The following is a 13,561-nucleotide window of genomic DNA, read 5'->3' as shown; positions in this document are numbered from 1 at the left end:
ACCCATTTTCTGCAAACTGTCTGGGTTTGGGTTGTTTTTTTTTTTTTCGCTTCAATTAAAGGATTACATGTCTTCCTAAGTTTGAGAAAATCATGACCTCTTGCACTTAAGGCTCTTTCAGAAGTCCCTGGATAATCTCAAATGTGCACTGTCATCAGGCTAAAAATGAGGCTGTCTGTATTTCTGAAAAGCTGCTGTTTTGGAAGTCTTTTTAAATCTGCCAGTAATGACACTAACGGTCACCCATCAAGAAAACTTGGAACAACTTGGACAAGTCTACTTCAAATAATAAACTACAACTAGTTTCATGCCCATGTCCGTGAAGCCTGTTGCTGCATTATTTCATGACAAACCCTTTACAAAATTTAAGAAAGTAGGTGTATCACTGTTAAAGTCTACGATCAAGAAATGGCTTTATGAGTGAAACTACAGAGCATTTACAACAAGGTGCAAACCACCCATTACACCCAAGAACAACAGGTCCAGACTAAAAGACAGTTAATGCAATACCTTTGTTAAATCCCCTGAATTAAATCTGAAAGTCTCCACTTCAATCACATCTTAATTGTTTAAATTAGAATCCAATCTGGTGGTGTACAGAGGGAAAACTACAAAAACAGTGTCAACACTTCAAGATATTTTTGTATATTCTTAAGTTTAGTACCCAGTGATTGATAGCATCATGTCTGGTTTCTGTCTGTTGGTGCCTGCGGTATAATTAGCAACTAGAGTCAGCACATCAAGAATAATATTCATCATTAGAAAAGACAATACCGACATAGATTATGAAACACACAAGTCAAATCAGTCTGACATTATAAATATAGACTGAAATCCATCAATCGTGAACTTCATCACAGAGCCTTTGAAACTGGATGTGTGTTACTATGAGTTACTATGATACTAAGCAATTACAATCAGTATTTTAATTACAATCAGGGAAAATTGTTACCCATAGGCTACAATCTTTTCAATTTCACACCTTCGGGAATGCTTTTTACCATCAAATGTATTAGTATAAATTGAGCCTTACCAAAATTTGTTTTGGAAAATGTTTAGCATTGTAACTATGATTTGTGAACATTCAACAGAATCTCTCTGCAAGAGAACAAAACCCAAATATCTAACGTGCACAACTGCAAGGTGACTTTTAGTAGTGACATTTGTGAGATCTGTAAAGAGCTATTTCTTCACTCAAATTGCATATTGGTTAAATATTTTCTTACACATTACATCACATTATTTGTTTTCAAAAGTTACATAACATTAATTGTGTGAAGCTGAGATGTTTCTTTGGGGTGATGAAAGAAGCTCAGCTTACCATATTCTTTATTTCTGTACAAAACTCTTGCTCCTCAGGCCAAATGATTTTTTACACAAGCCATCAGTGGATGACTAATGTCTTGGGACCAACCCAGTTGTCTTTTTGTCAGTGAATAGAATCTCTACAGCTCTATCTAGGTTGCACAGGCTGGCATTAAACTCTGCTTCTTTGCAGCAAGAAGCTCCTTCCAAAAAGACCCATAAGACCATGTTTATTAATAAAAAAAGAATTGTACAAATTGTTTTATCAGCCGAGAGCTTGCAGTTCTGGAAATGCGGCACACTCAGCATGTATAATAATGATTTGTTTTACTGGTTATGTGCCCCCATCACAGTAGGTCTGCAAGAAAACAGTGATTATAATGTTCAATTGCCAACATCGAGCTATACGGGATTACATCCACTTATCCATAATGAAAAGCAGATAATAACATAAAGTCAAAAGCCTGATAATTTGGTAGCAAAGCCTTTACAGTTAATGATGCCTAAAATGTATTAGCCACACAAATTAGCATGGTACTGTTACCATGCTAACACACTTTTTTGTGTGTTGGAGCCCTGACTTCAGGAGATGAGGCTTGAGGTGAGGAGACATAATGGGAAAGAGATGATGAAAATATGCATGTATAAATGTTAAATGGGCATATATAGTTTGAAAGAAGTATTTTTTTTCCTATCAAATAACCTAAGAAAATTATTTACTATTCCTTTAACGTGGCTTGCTGTACTTTAAGCTCTAGCCGTCTTTTTGGTTTAGATACAATGCGCATGAGTACAGAGCCAAGGGAAAAAAAATGTCACTGTCCTTCCTACTGACTACACTATACTTGGTGCACATCTCTTTGAAGGAGGACCTCCGTGCTGGTGTTAGCTTTAATGTAGGAGTACATATGGTATTGATAGTACTTTCACTAAATTGTCTTTAGAGTTTCCAGCCTTATAAGACTGTTCCTTTAGAGTCTGGTGCACATAAGGTATGTAATAATAACGGATAAGTCAACAGTCTTTAAATAGATTGCCATTAATCCCAATGGGAAATTGCATTAACACACAGATTGGGTATGTTGAGCATGTCTGTATTTAACAGCAGAATTTCTTTATCAGGAACAAAATCTAATATTGTGTTTTTCCCTAAATAGCAAAGGAGCAAATCATTTATCACCCACTGTGGAATGCTGATCTGTATCTCCGTTTTGTTTTCTCTGACTGCTCTTAGTCCATGAGGAACCAGGAAGCAAGCATCTTTCTTTGCACTTTCATGACTCTTTGTTTTTGGAGGCTCTGATTTAGCCCTATTAGCCACTTGTCTAGCTGTACAACTGTTCTCACTGCTTTCCCTTGGTGAGTTGAGCTTGCCAATTCCCAGGACAAACTTGACAGGGATGTCTGGACATGGAGTTGGGAACCAGTGCAAGGCCGCGGCCCGAGACATCAGCTGTTGCTCCAATGTTGAAACGTCCTGCGCAGCGCAGAGTTGCTCTTGGCCCTCTGCCCAGGTTCTCTCATGCTAAGCTTACATTCATGTTTCTCTCTCACAAACAGTTTGCTGGTCCCTCCTCTGGGAATAAGTGGCCCCTTTTTGTGGCAACTGTGGCCCACAGTGGTGCAATACTCAAATCTGCAGAGCAGAGACTTTAAAAGGTTTCATTTGTACTTCCTTAAAAAGAAGATGGCCTTGCTTAATTGTTTTGAAATCCAATGCACAACAATATTATGACAGGTCAAATCAAACAATAAAAAAAGCTATTATGCCATGTTTTTAGAAATGTGGTAGATAATATTTTAACCTCTTGTTTGGAGAGACTTCTGCCATCTTGTAACATACCGCAGAACAACTGCAGAAGAAAGACCAATGCTAGAGTGCTATGCTTTCGAAACACACATACACACACAGTGCAGTTTTCACCACTTCCTGGGAAAACAATGAGAGGAAAGAAAAGTCAACAAACCAGAAGGCGTCCAGAGTGAGTAGGACAGTAAAATGGACCAGACAGGAGTGAGAGGCATTCAGACCAGGGTCAAAGGTAAGCACCCATGGAAAAGACTTCATTAACTTCAGTCATATCCTGAGGAGATCATTAAAACACCCATAGAAAACACAGCATACTTCGTCTTACCATCTGCATTTCTAGCAGCCTATCTTGTGGTGACGAGGAAAACTTCAGTTTTTTCTCTCTGTGTTTACAGACTCTTAAGTTACTTGATTACCCAAAACTTGGATGCATCCTTGAAACCAATTTCCACGGTTTAACAAAGATTTTATGTCAAATTCAGGCTCTGGGGGGAGAAAAGAGCTGCTTAGTCAGTCAGTTTAACTGTTTCAACTCAAAATGAACAGAATTCTACAGGCCACAGTATTATATGCTTAAATTATGCCTGCACTGCCTCAAAAACAAAAATCTGATTACTGCAGTGGTTGCAAAGGCACCGATTTCCTCCTCTAACCTAATTTCTCTCATTAACATATTCTTAGTGTGCATGTAAAACTAATGACTGCATGTCGGGAGAACTGTAATTCCCACGAAACCTCTTTACGAACAGGAGTTGAACCAGCAGGACACTCAGACACCAGTGCCTGAGAATCCTGATCTCCTGACATCTCTTCTTTGATGTAGACCCCCTCCCTCTGTCCTCAAGTGTGGGTGGAGAGTCGAGGCTTAGTGCGCGAGAGTGGGGTGGAGTTGTGAGGGATGAGAGCGCATGAGGAAGTTACCCATATGTAAGTGGGGGCTTTCCTGGAAGGACATCACTCTGTGTGTGCAACTGTAACTACGGCCGTAGCAGAGAACTGTGCCTTATCATCCCGCACAACTTCCACCTGAAACAATATTTGCACATGAGTGTTCAATTTAACATTTGGGTGACCCCTTCATCGCAGTTACAAAATACGCCGCAGCATGGTAGCTCAGGCCAACCCATAATGCAGCATGTGAATAAAAGTGGTGGGGAGCATTCTGAAGTGCAGAACAATTACCAAAGGGAAAAATATATTTTTCAGGAACATAATCTGATGAGAGACATGAAGTCACAATACAAAATGTCGTGTTCAATCATCATTATATCTTAAGTAGCTCACGAGGTTACAAATTTCCCAAAGTGCAGTCAAACGGAGCATTCAGAGTGAGGACGCAATCTGCTTAATCTGCATTTAAATAAAATAAGTGCATTTTGGGGCTTTGAGTTATGCAAAGTGTTCACTCTTTAAAACCAGGGCTGAAGTCTCATTGAAAGAAGCCTCTCCTACCTGGAACGTCTACCACTGTTTATTGATAACAGGAAGGTACAAAGTGAGTGAGTGAAAAAACAAAAAAAACAAAACTGTTTTCCTCTGACTAGGTCTGAATCTTATAATCTGTTGTAAATAGTTAAATGATGTAACACTACGTGAACTGGAAATGGTCAACGTGCACCATCTATTGTATTTGCTTTTGTTAAAGCCATTGTGGGCAGGCTTTTCTGATAACCTGTGTTGGAGGTAGTGTATTACAAGGTAATGCATTGCTGCAACTCCACTTGTGCAACGAGGGGAAACGTTTAAGAGCGGCCTATGACTTGTGGGTAGTAGATATACACATTACTTGGAATTTGTCGCGTAAAAGAGCAAGCGTGTTACGCTAAAGTTCAAAGATCTAGTCATAATCTAGAAATTTGTCATGACATGCTGTCTTATGTAAATGTTAAAGTTATACTGCTGCAATTTAAGTGATTGTGGATTAACTAGAAACTGTTACTTTATGTACAATTTGAAAGTGTAATGCAATATTGTTTTCAATTATGACCTCACCAGTGTTGACAAAACACAGTGCATTAGGCAAACTACTATAATAACACCTGTCCATGGAAAAAAACAACAACAAAAAAACACAAAACTCAAAAGCACGTGACATAAGCCCATTTCTTCCAAAGTGAAAGGGCACGAAACTGCTGTTCTCTGACATGTTTTAGTAATGCCTGCAACAAGGCATTCTGGTCAGGCTGAACACTTAGCATGAGTTCAACAGAGTGTGTGTGTGCCGTCTCCCACACCAGATTGTGGTAAAAGGGAACAGTCACATGAATGTGATCCATGCTCAGGCTAAGACTCAGGCCCTAATTATATGGGAAAAGAGTGTGGTGTGACAGCTATGGTGGGGATTGCGGTTGTGTCCTAAGAGACTACAGCTGACCCTGTGGAGAAAGTGAAGCAGGGAAAGTGGGAAAACATAAAAAGACAGCATTAGGAGAGCAGAGAAGTGCAGACATGGAAGGCAGAGAAGAGGCGATAATAAATATAAATGCATAAAATGTAAGGGGAAAAAAAGAAAGACAAATAAGAGAAGTGTGCGTGTTTGTGAGAAATAATAGGTAGTGGGGTTAACAATGGAGTCGGACTGTCCTATGTGTTGCTGCTGAGTAAGGCTAGAGGCTTAGAGAAAGGATTTAAAGAGCCACAGCAACACCACAAAGCACCATGGGGAAGGGGCTTGCCTGGCAGGGGCCAAGGGAGGGAGAGCAAGCAGAGAGAGAGGCGGGCTGGATGGAGCGGCTACTCTGATCAGGATCCATTTCCAGCCTAGGCCTTGGAATTCCTTTGTTCCTGTCACAGGTCTCCGTTTCCCTCTTGCCTTAATCCCAGCCTGCCTCACGCCCAGTAACATAGAGCAGGGCAGGTAACTAAACCACACAGGCATGCTTTTCTATTTACAGACGAGTTCCCACATAATAGTTGCTAATATAAATAGTAATAGCTGACGTTGCATTACAAACCAACAAAGTGTGTTAAATCAGACCGTCACCACTTAATGACATTTGATAAAAAGTCTGCCTCAAGAGAAGCATCACAGTACTAAGCAGAAAGGTTTGCATCCAGGCCGAACACTCTTCAAAATGATCCCAAGCAACACGTGCACTGCTTTGTATATCTGCACAGAAAATGTCATATGCTACTACAATCCTATCCTAATTAGAAACTCACTGTTGGGGTGTAGATCTTGAAATGCATGGTTAAGTCAAACAACAGTTAAATCAGAGCTGTGTAAAAGTGAGCCATCTCCCTTCTTGTCCCTGAACATCCTCCGCAGTCTTTATTGGAAGGGAGATGGTCATTCGTAAACACATTCTCCAGCAGTAAAGCTATCCAGCAACACTTGTGCTTTTCCCGCATTGGCCGTGTCCAGGCTGCCTTAAGCCCCCTTCATAGGCCTGCCAAAAGGAGTCAGTGGTACACTGTGCAGCACTCGCAAAGCCCTCTCCCACGGCTATTAGTGACCATTCATCTGGGGAGCCTGGGAAAATGCCTCTCCAGCCTGCCGTGGCCATGGGGAAACAGGCTGGCAGGTGTTCCCTCCCTCTAAGCCCTGGCACCTGTGCAGGGAGAGGAAGAAGGAACCAGCTCATGGGTTCAAACTGACTCTAGGTACCATTTTGCCACAGTGCCTCTAAGTCCTCCGACTGGTAGCAGGACTCCAAATGCCAGGTTAAACCACACCTGAGCTCTGCCTCACATAGGCAGATCAGTGTGCCTATTTCAATACCAATGGTAGACAAAAGACATCTGGCAATGTACTTTGGGAAGTTGAAAAGGCATGTTAACTAAACCCATGTAAAATGGGACTTCTCAGTTTACACTATACCCATAGACACATACATATTGCTATTATGGTCTACAAAATCAATATCCTCTTGAGTGGAAACAATATGAGGCAAGAAAGTGCAGGATCATATTTAATCCGGTGAAGGAAAAGGAAATACAGTAGGTGGTGTATGGCAATCTTTTAGACAGTCTGTATGTTTTTCCAAGTCTGTATGTTTTTAGACAGCATGACGATCAAGATATTAGCATCTGTCATGAATTTTCATGAATGTTATTGTGGATAGTCTTTGTTGTAGCGTATAACCACCAGCTTCTTTACTCGGATAACATTTTGAATGACAAAAATGTCATTGAGAACACAGAGAACATATTATGCACTCATTTTCATTACTCAAATAACATCTTGCATGACAAAAATGTCATTCAAAACACAGAACATATTATGCACTGATTTTCATTTTGTAATTACTATGAGAAATGTGGGTGTGTTGAACACGGTCTACCAGTGAGAATGCATGAGGCCTCACTCATGCTCCCCTTCCCTGGACTTTTAAAGTCTACCATGTCCATTCTGCAAGTCCAGAGCCAAAATGCTTGGTGGGAAAAGTTCCCTCTGTTCATCTCTCTAAAAACATAAATAAATCACATCACTGTGAGCTAATCACGAAGTCTCAAGTAGCCTGTATAAAAAAACGAGAGGGGTGGGGGGCTGACAGTTGGAATTGGCTTCTGCAGCTGAGATTTGTAGAAATGGCTTAGATTTATGTTGACAGAAGACATGAGATAAGCCGCTCTCTGACTTGTTCACTGGGTGCTATACACACACATATGCATTCAGCACAGCGTACATACATAAATACCATAACTCACAGAAAGAAGTCCGATACAGACACTTGTGCTGAAGAGTCTTGGAATGCTAAAAGCTGTTGATGGCTCATTTGAAGTGCCAACAGCTGAGACTGTTACGCCGTTCTTACTGCTGTCTGTTGGCGGAAGTCCCTGTGATTTTACACTGGCACCAGCTCAAACGCCGCCTCACACAAGACCCACGAGCCCCCTCCCGCACCATCCCACACATAGCGCAACGGTCCATCTGCCTATTCTTGGCGTAGACATCAGTACTATCCTGCCTGACACCTTTCTCTATATGCAACTACATGCATGTGCACATGTTTCATCGCATGTGGCTCACCCCTTGATATCCAGGACCATCCTGCCATCAAACATAAAACAAACAGATGCAAACAGGTCCTCTGCTAAAACAAAAAACAATCTCTCCAACAGTCTAAAAGATTAATATCTACCTCCACTGCTGAATGGATACCATCAATACTTAATACCCATCCTGTGGTTTGCTGGGTTTCCCTCCCTAAGCCTATAGTCTGTCCTCCCCTTTTTTATGGCTCCTGCTTGCATGCTCACTTCTCACAGTCACAGCCTCAGTCTTTACTGCTCAGCCACCTCCCTCACTTGGGACAATGAAAAGCCCAAGAATGTCATTACACTCACTTAAGACCTTTAATAGGACTAGAGAACATGAACTGTGTAGGCCTGTTTGAGGCACTATACCTTTTCATGTTATAAGAGGGGAAAATTCTCTGATATGCTATGGAGTCATGTTCCACTGGTTACATTCTTTGTGGTGAAGCTGCAAGGAGCTTAATCATTTTTACATGCATATTTCACTGCTGAAATACTGATAGTCCCCTTGTTCACACTCTAAACTGTGCACAACCATTTGGGGTGTGTGTGTGTGTGCGCGTGCACATGGAGCCTTAGTCTACGATCACCATCATTAGACATGTCTGTCTCTCGTCAGTCTGTCATGGGAAATATGAGTCAGGCTTTTCAGTAACCTTACACTATCAGCCTGTTCACACCTAACCCAGGGGGAGGATATGTGTCTCAAACACACTGTACAACTTCTGATTCACACTCTCTCTGATGCATATGAGCACCTGTGTGCACGCACTGTCGTACTATATCGGGACTATATGGACAGGGAGTTGAAAAATGTGTACATATACACTACGTGTGAAAACTACGAAAAGGTGGTAGGACTAAGTGTGTGTGTGGATGTGTGTGTGGGAGGTAGCGTGAGAGGCAGAGCTACAGCCGCAGGAGAAACTTTATGGGGCCGACTGCCCTGTAATCCCACTCTAACAGTCAGGCTTGCCCCGCTGAGAGAGCCCAGTTTAACTGCCCTTAACTGCTACCTGTGACAAAACCTGTCTGTCTTACACCACACAGCTGGAGGTTCCTCTGATGCTTTATAGGTTTATAGTGCTTCAAAGGCATGCATGTGGATGGCTGGGGGAAATGTATCTTTTCTGCATAAACAGGGACAAACCGAATTGACTTATGTAAATTTGTGCATAATTTATTGATATTTACTGTACATACTTTTTTGTGTCACAGCAGCTGGTTTTTGATGTTATCGTTTAACTACAGGTGCAGATAAACTCAGACTAGCCAGTGGCGCATTAAACAGAATGATAATAAACGTTAGAAGTTTTAATGAACATGCGTCTTGCGCATACAAATGCACCTGAGACCTGCCAAGTCAAACACCACAACACAATATAAAAACTCCTATCAGCTCTTGCCTTTACAGGTCACACCCTGGGCGTAGGGAACCACCATGTCCCAACTAGTTCTGTTGTCTTTTCACCCACTCAACAAGGTAGCCGTGAAATGCTTTCCTGTAACTTTGTTTTGTAACCCAATTTGCATTCTGCGTACAGACTTCAACAGTCTGCTTTGTGTGAGTAAATATGGTACTGCGTTCACAGCCAAAGTAATATTTGCCGCTAGAGAAAACAATCCAGTATAACGAGGGTCGGGATAATGGGGTTTTACCTTTCACAGAAAAGGCTGAAGCTGATGCCAGCTCCTTCTTCTGTTTGGGCTGTCTTCTATTGTGGAGGAACTCGGCATACTGCTTAACCCTCTGGTCCACAGAATCTTGAACCAGGGTTGTAACCTCCTAAAAACACATATTTAATGTATGTAAAGTAAACATATGTTGAATTGGTAAGAGAACATAAGATTTGATTTGGCGTAACAAGTAAAGTTTAAAGTTCAGATGAGGCAAAGATGATTACTGAAATTCCACATGTGGCTGAGAGGGAGATGGGAACTGTTCTCCAACAATGAAAATAGACGAGGCTCAGAGTCATTTTAGATTCTACGCTGCAGCTGCCTTTTGAAAAGGTCTCCAGCAGGAAAGACGCCATGTATTCCCTTTCACACTTAATAACAGCCACGCCCATCTCCCCGTGTCTGTACCTCGATGTGGCTCGTAGTGAACCAGCTAGTGTCCTCTTGGCCGCCCAGGGATAGAACGTGGAGATCCACCAGCACAGCATAGTTCCCACACTGTAACACAAAGAGGAAGGATAGCCACAGGTTGCTGAAGGGCATTGAGCTCACAGGCAACAAAGGGAATCAAAGTGCGGGTGATTGACAGCGAGACAAACCACAACGACCCCCTGTGTCCTCAAACATCACCCCAGGCCTCTCACAGCAGTCCGCTCCCTCCTTTTTCTCTGTCTAGCCATCTCCCTACCAATCTCTTTACAAAAAGTATGGCCCCGTTTGTCTCCTCATATTTCCCCTCACTCAGCGTAAATTATATCTGCAATACAGTGCCTGAGGACACAGTAAGCTACAGGAAAATCTAAAGATGTACCATAAAAATGAGGATTATTATCCCAGTTTGTATCAGAGAGGTAATAAAACCTTGTTTTTTTGTGTGTGTTGTAGAAAGAAAGGAAAAGAGCAGCAGGGTGGATTCCTGAAGCACTATGTCCTTGTGACAATAAGCAATAAGGGACAAGGAGGCCAAAAGTGCCGCTGCTGTTTAAGTTGCTGTTACATCTTTCTCAAGCTAGCCTGATTATGGTTTACACATGAGTGCAAAAGCTGCCCTCTGCAGAGAGCAAATAGATGTGAGTCTCGTGTGAACTTAGCCTCTCCATGGTCAAGGAAGTAATGGATGGACTGAGACCACCCACAACATGACACAGTGGAGCAGCGAGTACTAAAACCCAGAGTGATAATGCGGCAAAAAGCATTCATGAGAATGACGGTGCAAAAACACTAAGGTCACGAAAAGCCAAAACCAGACACTGACCTGAGGATCACATTGTGGAACCTGAAGAGTGTGTAACAAGAGGAGAAGGATCACTGGATCATTCAGTAACAGGGGAAACTGGTGCACACTGAAAGCTTTGTTTTTAAGCAGGCACATCCTCTGGGCTAGTGTTAAAGCATAGTATTATAGACAAGATGACTAAACTCTACAATCCAGCATGCTCTCAGCATGACGTGAGAGACCTTATCCCGCAGGGGTATAACCGTCTACTAATGTTCTAACTCTGGACACAAATGTACACTTCCCACCTCCAAACTTTTTCCAGTTGTCTCTTTCTTTTGTTAGTTAGGACTTAGCTTAGCTTGCTCATTAAAGTACTGCATTGTTTCTCAACTGGTAAAAGTAAAGCTTGGCTGTGAACCTTTCATCAAATGTTATTAAAGGCTACATGTGAGAAAATCAGCCTGCCAAATACTCTGCATTATTTTCCCCTTGAGAGCATTATCCTCTCTCATTCTTTCTGTATTATAATAACTGAAGTGAATCTGCTTTCTTATTTCCACAGCTAAACAAGTGCAGAGGGTGCCCCCACATGACTGATAAGTGAATCTTTCTAGTTGGTTTTAATCTCAGACATGTCTTGTAGTATTGAGTATGTGCAGCCCTACAGCATTAATGCATGCCAATTCATGTTAAAGTACTAATGCAAGTCTAAATGTTAAAATACACTTACAAATGGAAAACTGTTTAAAAAATAAAAACAGAGTGTGCAAAAAACACAGAAAGGTTCTTATACAATAGCATGCATGCACAAAGAAATGAACCCCACGGACCAGAACGGAGCCCCATTTAATGCCCGCTCCTCATGTTTAAATTGTGTGCATGTTGCCTGTCAGTATCAGCTCGTCCCTAAAGATCAGCATTCTCTTCATCTTTTGACCTTTGTCTCACAGTTGTGCACCGATGACTGGTGGCCTCCTACAAATACCCATGTGTGGGAAAACCTAGCAACAGAGGGTCAGACCCTGTCAATCAAAACACAGAGACCAGCTAGTGGAGATGACACATGCAGACTGGATTTTTTGGTATACTGGTTCCCGACTTCTAAGACTTAACTCTTTTCACTGCGTACAAGTTACCAGATTACCCAGTCTAACCACCCTTTGATCCTTACGATCTTTAGTTTTTACTGACAATGTGCAAGACAAATGTTCAGTTGACACTTGTCAACATTTTTGTGGCTACTGGACTTGTGCACTTTTTCTGTTTTCTCAAAATCTTACAATCATTGAATTAGATGGCTCAAAATCACACAATCTCATGTGTGCTGGCAGAGACTGAACCTGACCAGCGGTTATCTGTCTGCTCAGCTGTGTTGACATCAGAAAGGACAAAATATCATGCAAACTTTTTTTTCAATCACAAAAAACTGTGATGTCACACTTAATTTGCTAAAAATATGCAATCAGTATGGGGTTCAGAGGGAGATCGTTATAGAAAAGCACAGCATTGTAAATCCCCTGACGTGGTTTCTGTGCTTCTGGGTGAGTGTCCTTTGGGCTGCAAGCCAGACAAGTATCAAGCTTTAGACTAACTTCTTTTTATCACATTAGAACAGCAGACAAGGCTCGACTGGGAATTGGAAGTTAATGATAAACACTGGTCTGCCCTTATACAAAAACAGCATGTGATTCTGCCAGATTCTCGGAAACGGGGGATTTTGTCAGGAATGCAAACTAATGCAATCACCCTAATGAGAAACCAATTAATTTGCCCAGCAAAAGTGCCAGTTTGGTAGAGAGACAAATTACCTGCAAAAGTATTGATATCTTGGCCAACGCTGTGCTGCTTGGGCACTAGAGCTACTAGAGCTTTTTACAAGGGACATTTATGTTGAATGTCGCAGACAAGACAAAATAGCAGCAGAATTTGGCATTTAATTTAATTTTGCACAAAGGCTCTGAGTACAATCACATCATGTGGCCTAAATTTGTCAACTCCCAGCACAAAGAGTGACCAGTGCATCTCTTGGCTGAACTATGCCACAAACCATAACCTTCGTGTATGTTTATTTATTGAGCTTTTTAAAGTGAGATCTTCGCAAGGAGTAGTATACTTTTTAGATGCAGCGATGAAACCACAAGTTTTCTCTCTCTCTCTTTTGTTTTTTAGAAAACACAGTAAAAGGGCAACAGAGAATTTTGCATCACCCCATCAGTAAAAATTCCATATTTTATTCTTTCTGTGACAGTTTCTACCATGTCATACTCAGGACCCTAAGGGTTTCATTAAATGTGACATATTCACTGATGAAACTGAAGAGCTATTTTACGTTATGACACATTTAAGGAAATACTCAGAGCTTCTGTCACTGTTGTTGGAAAGGAACAGTTTGATAAAGGGCCAAGTTCAAGAGGAAGTTACTCTTTTCATACATACTAAAGTGGGCCAGCACCGCTTTGTTCTCTGCTTTGCTCGGGCTTTAGAGTTATGAACAGAGGCTGAAGGCTGAACGAGAGGCGGCAAGAAGCGCTACTTAATCCCAAATCCTTTATTGTGCCATCTTTTGT

General features: G+C 41.6%; 1 protein-coding gene across 1 annotated transcript in view; it reads right to left on the bottom strand.

Moving 5' to 3' along the window:
- slx4ip (SLX4 interacting protein) overlaps positions 1 to 13,561 on the bottom strand; it is a 32,181-nt gene that overhangs the window by 12,810 nt on the left and 5,810 nt on the right. The window contains exons 3-4 of the mRNA XM_084948280.1: positions 10,184 to 10,273; positions 9,755 to 9,881 (exon numbers count right to left, since the gene is read on the bottom strand). Coding sequence (XP_084804406.1) covers positions 9,755 to 9,881; positions 10,184 to 10,273 — 217 coding nt within the window. The remainder of the gene's footprint in view (positions 1 to 9,754; positions 9,882 to 10,183; positions 10,274 to 13,561) is intronic.

The sequence above is a fragment of the Perissodus microlepis genome, chromosome 13 (genome assembly GCF_051167445.1).
Source record: "Perissodus microlepis isolate ML-2025 ecotype Zambia chromosome 13, ASM5116744v1, whole genome shotgun sequence".
NCBI classification, from domain to species: domain Eukaryota; kingdom Metazoa; phylum Chordata; class Actinopteri; order Cichliformes; family Cichlidae; genus Perissodus; species Perissodus microlepis.
This window is presented reverse-complemented; position numbering and strand designations above follow the sequence as displayed.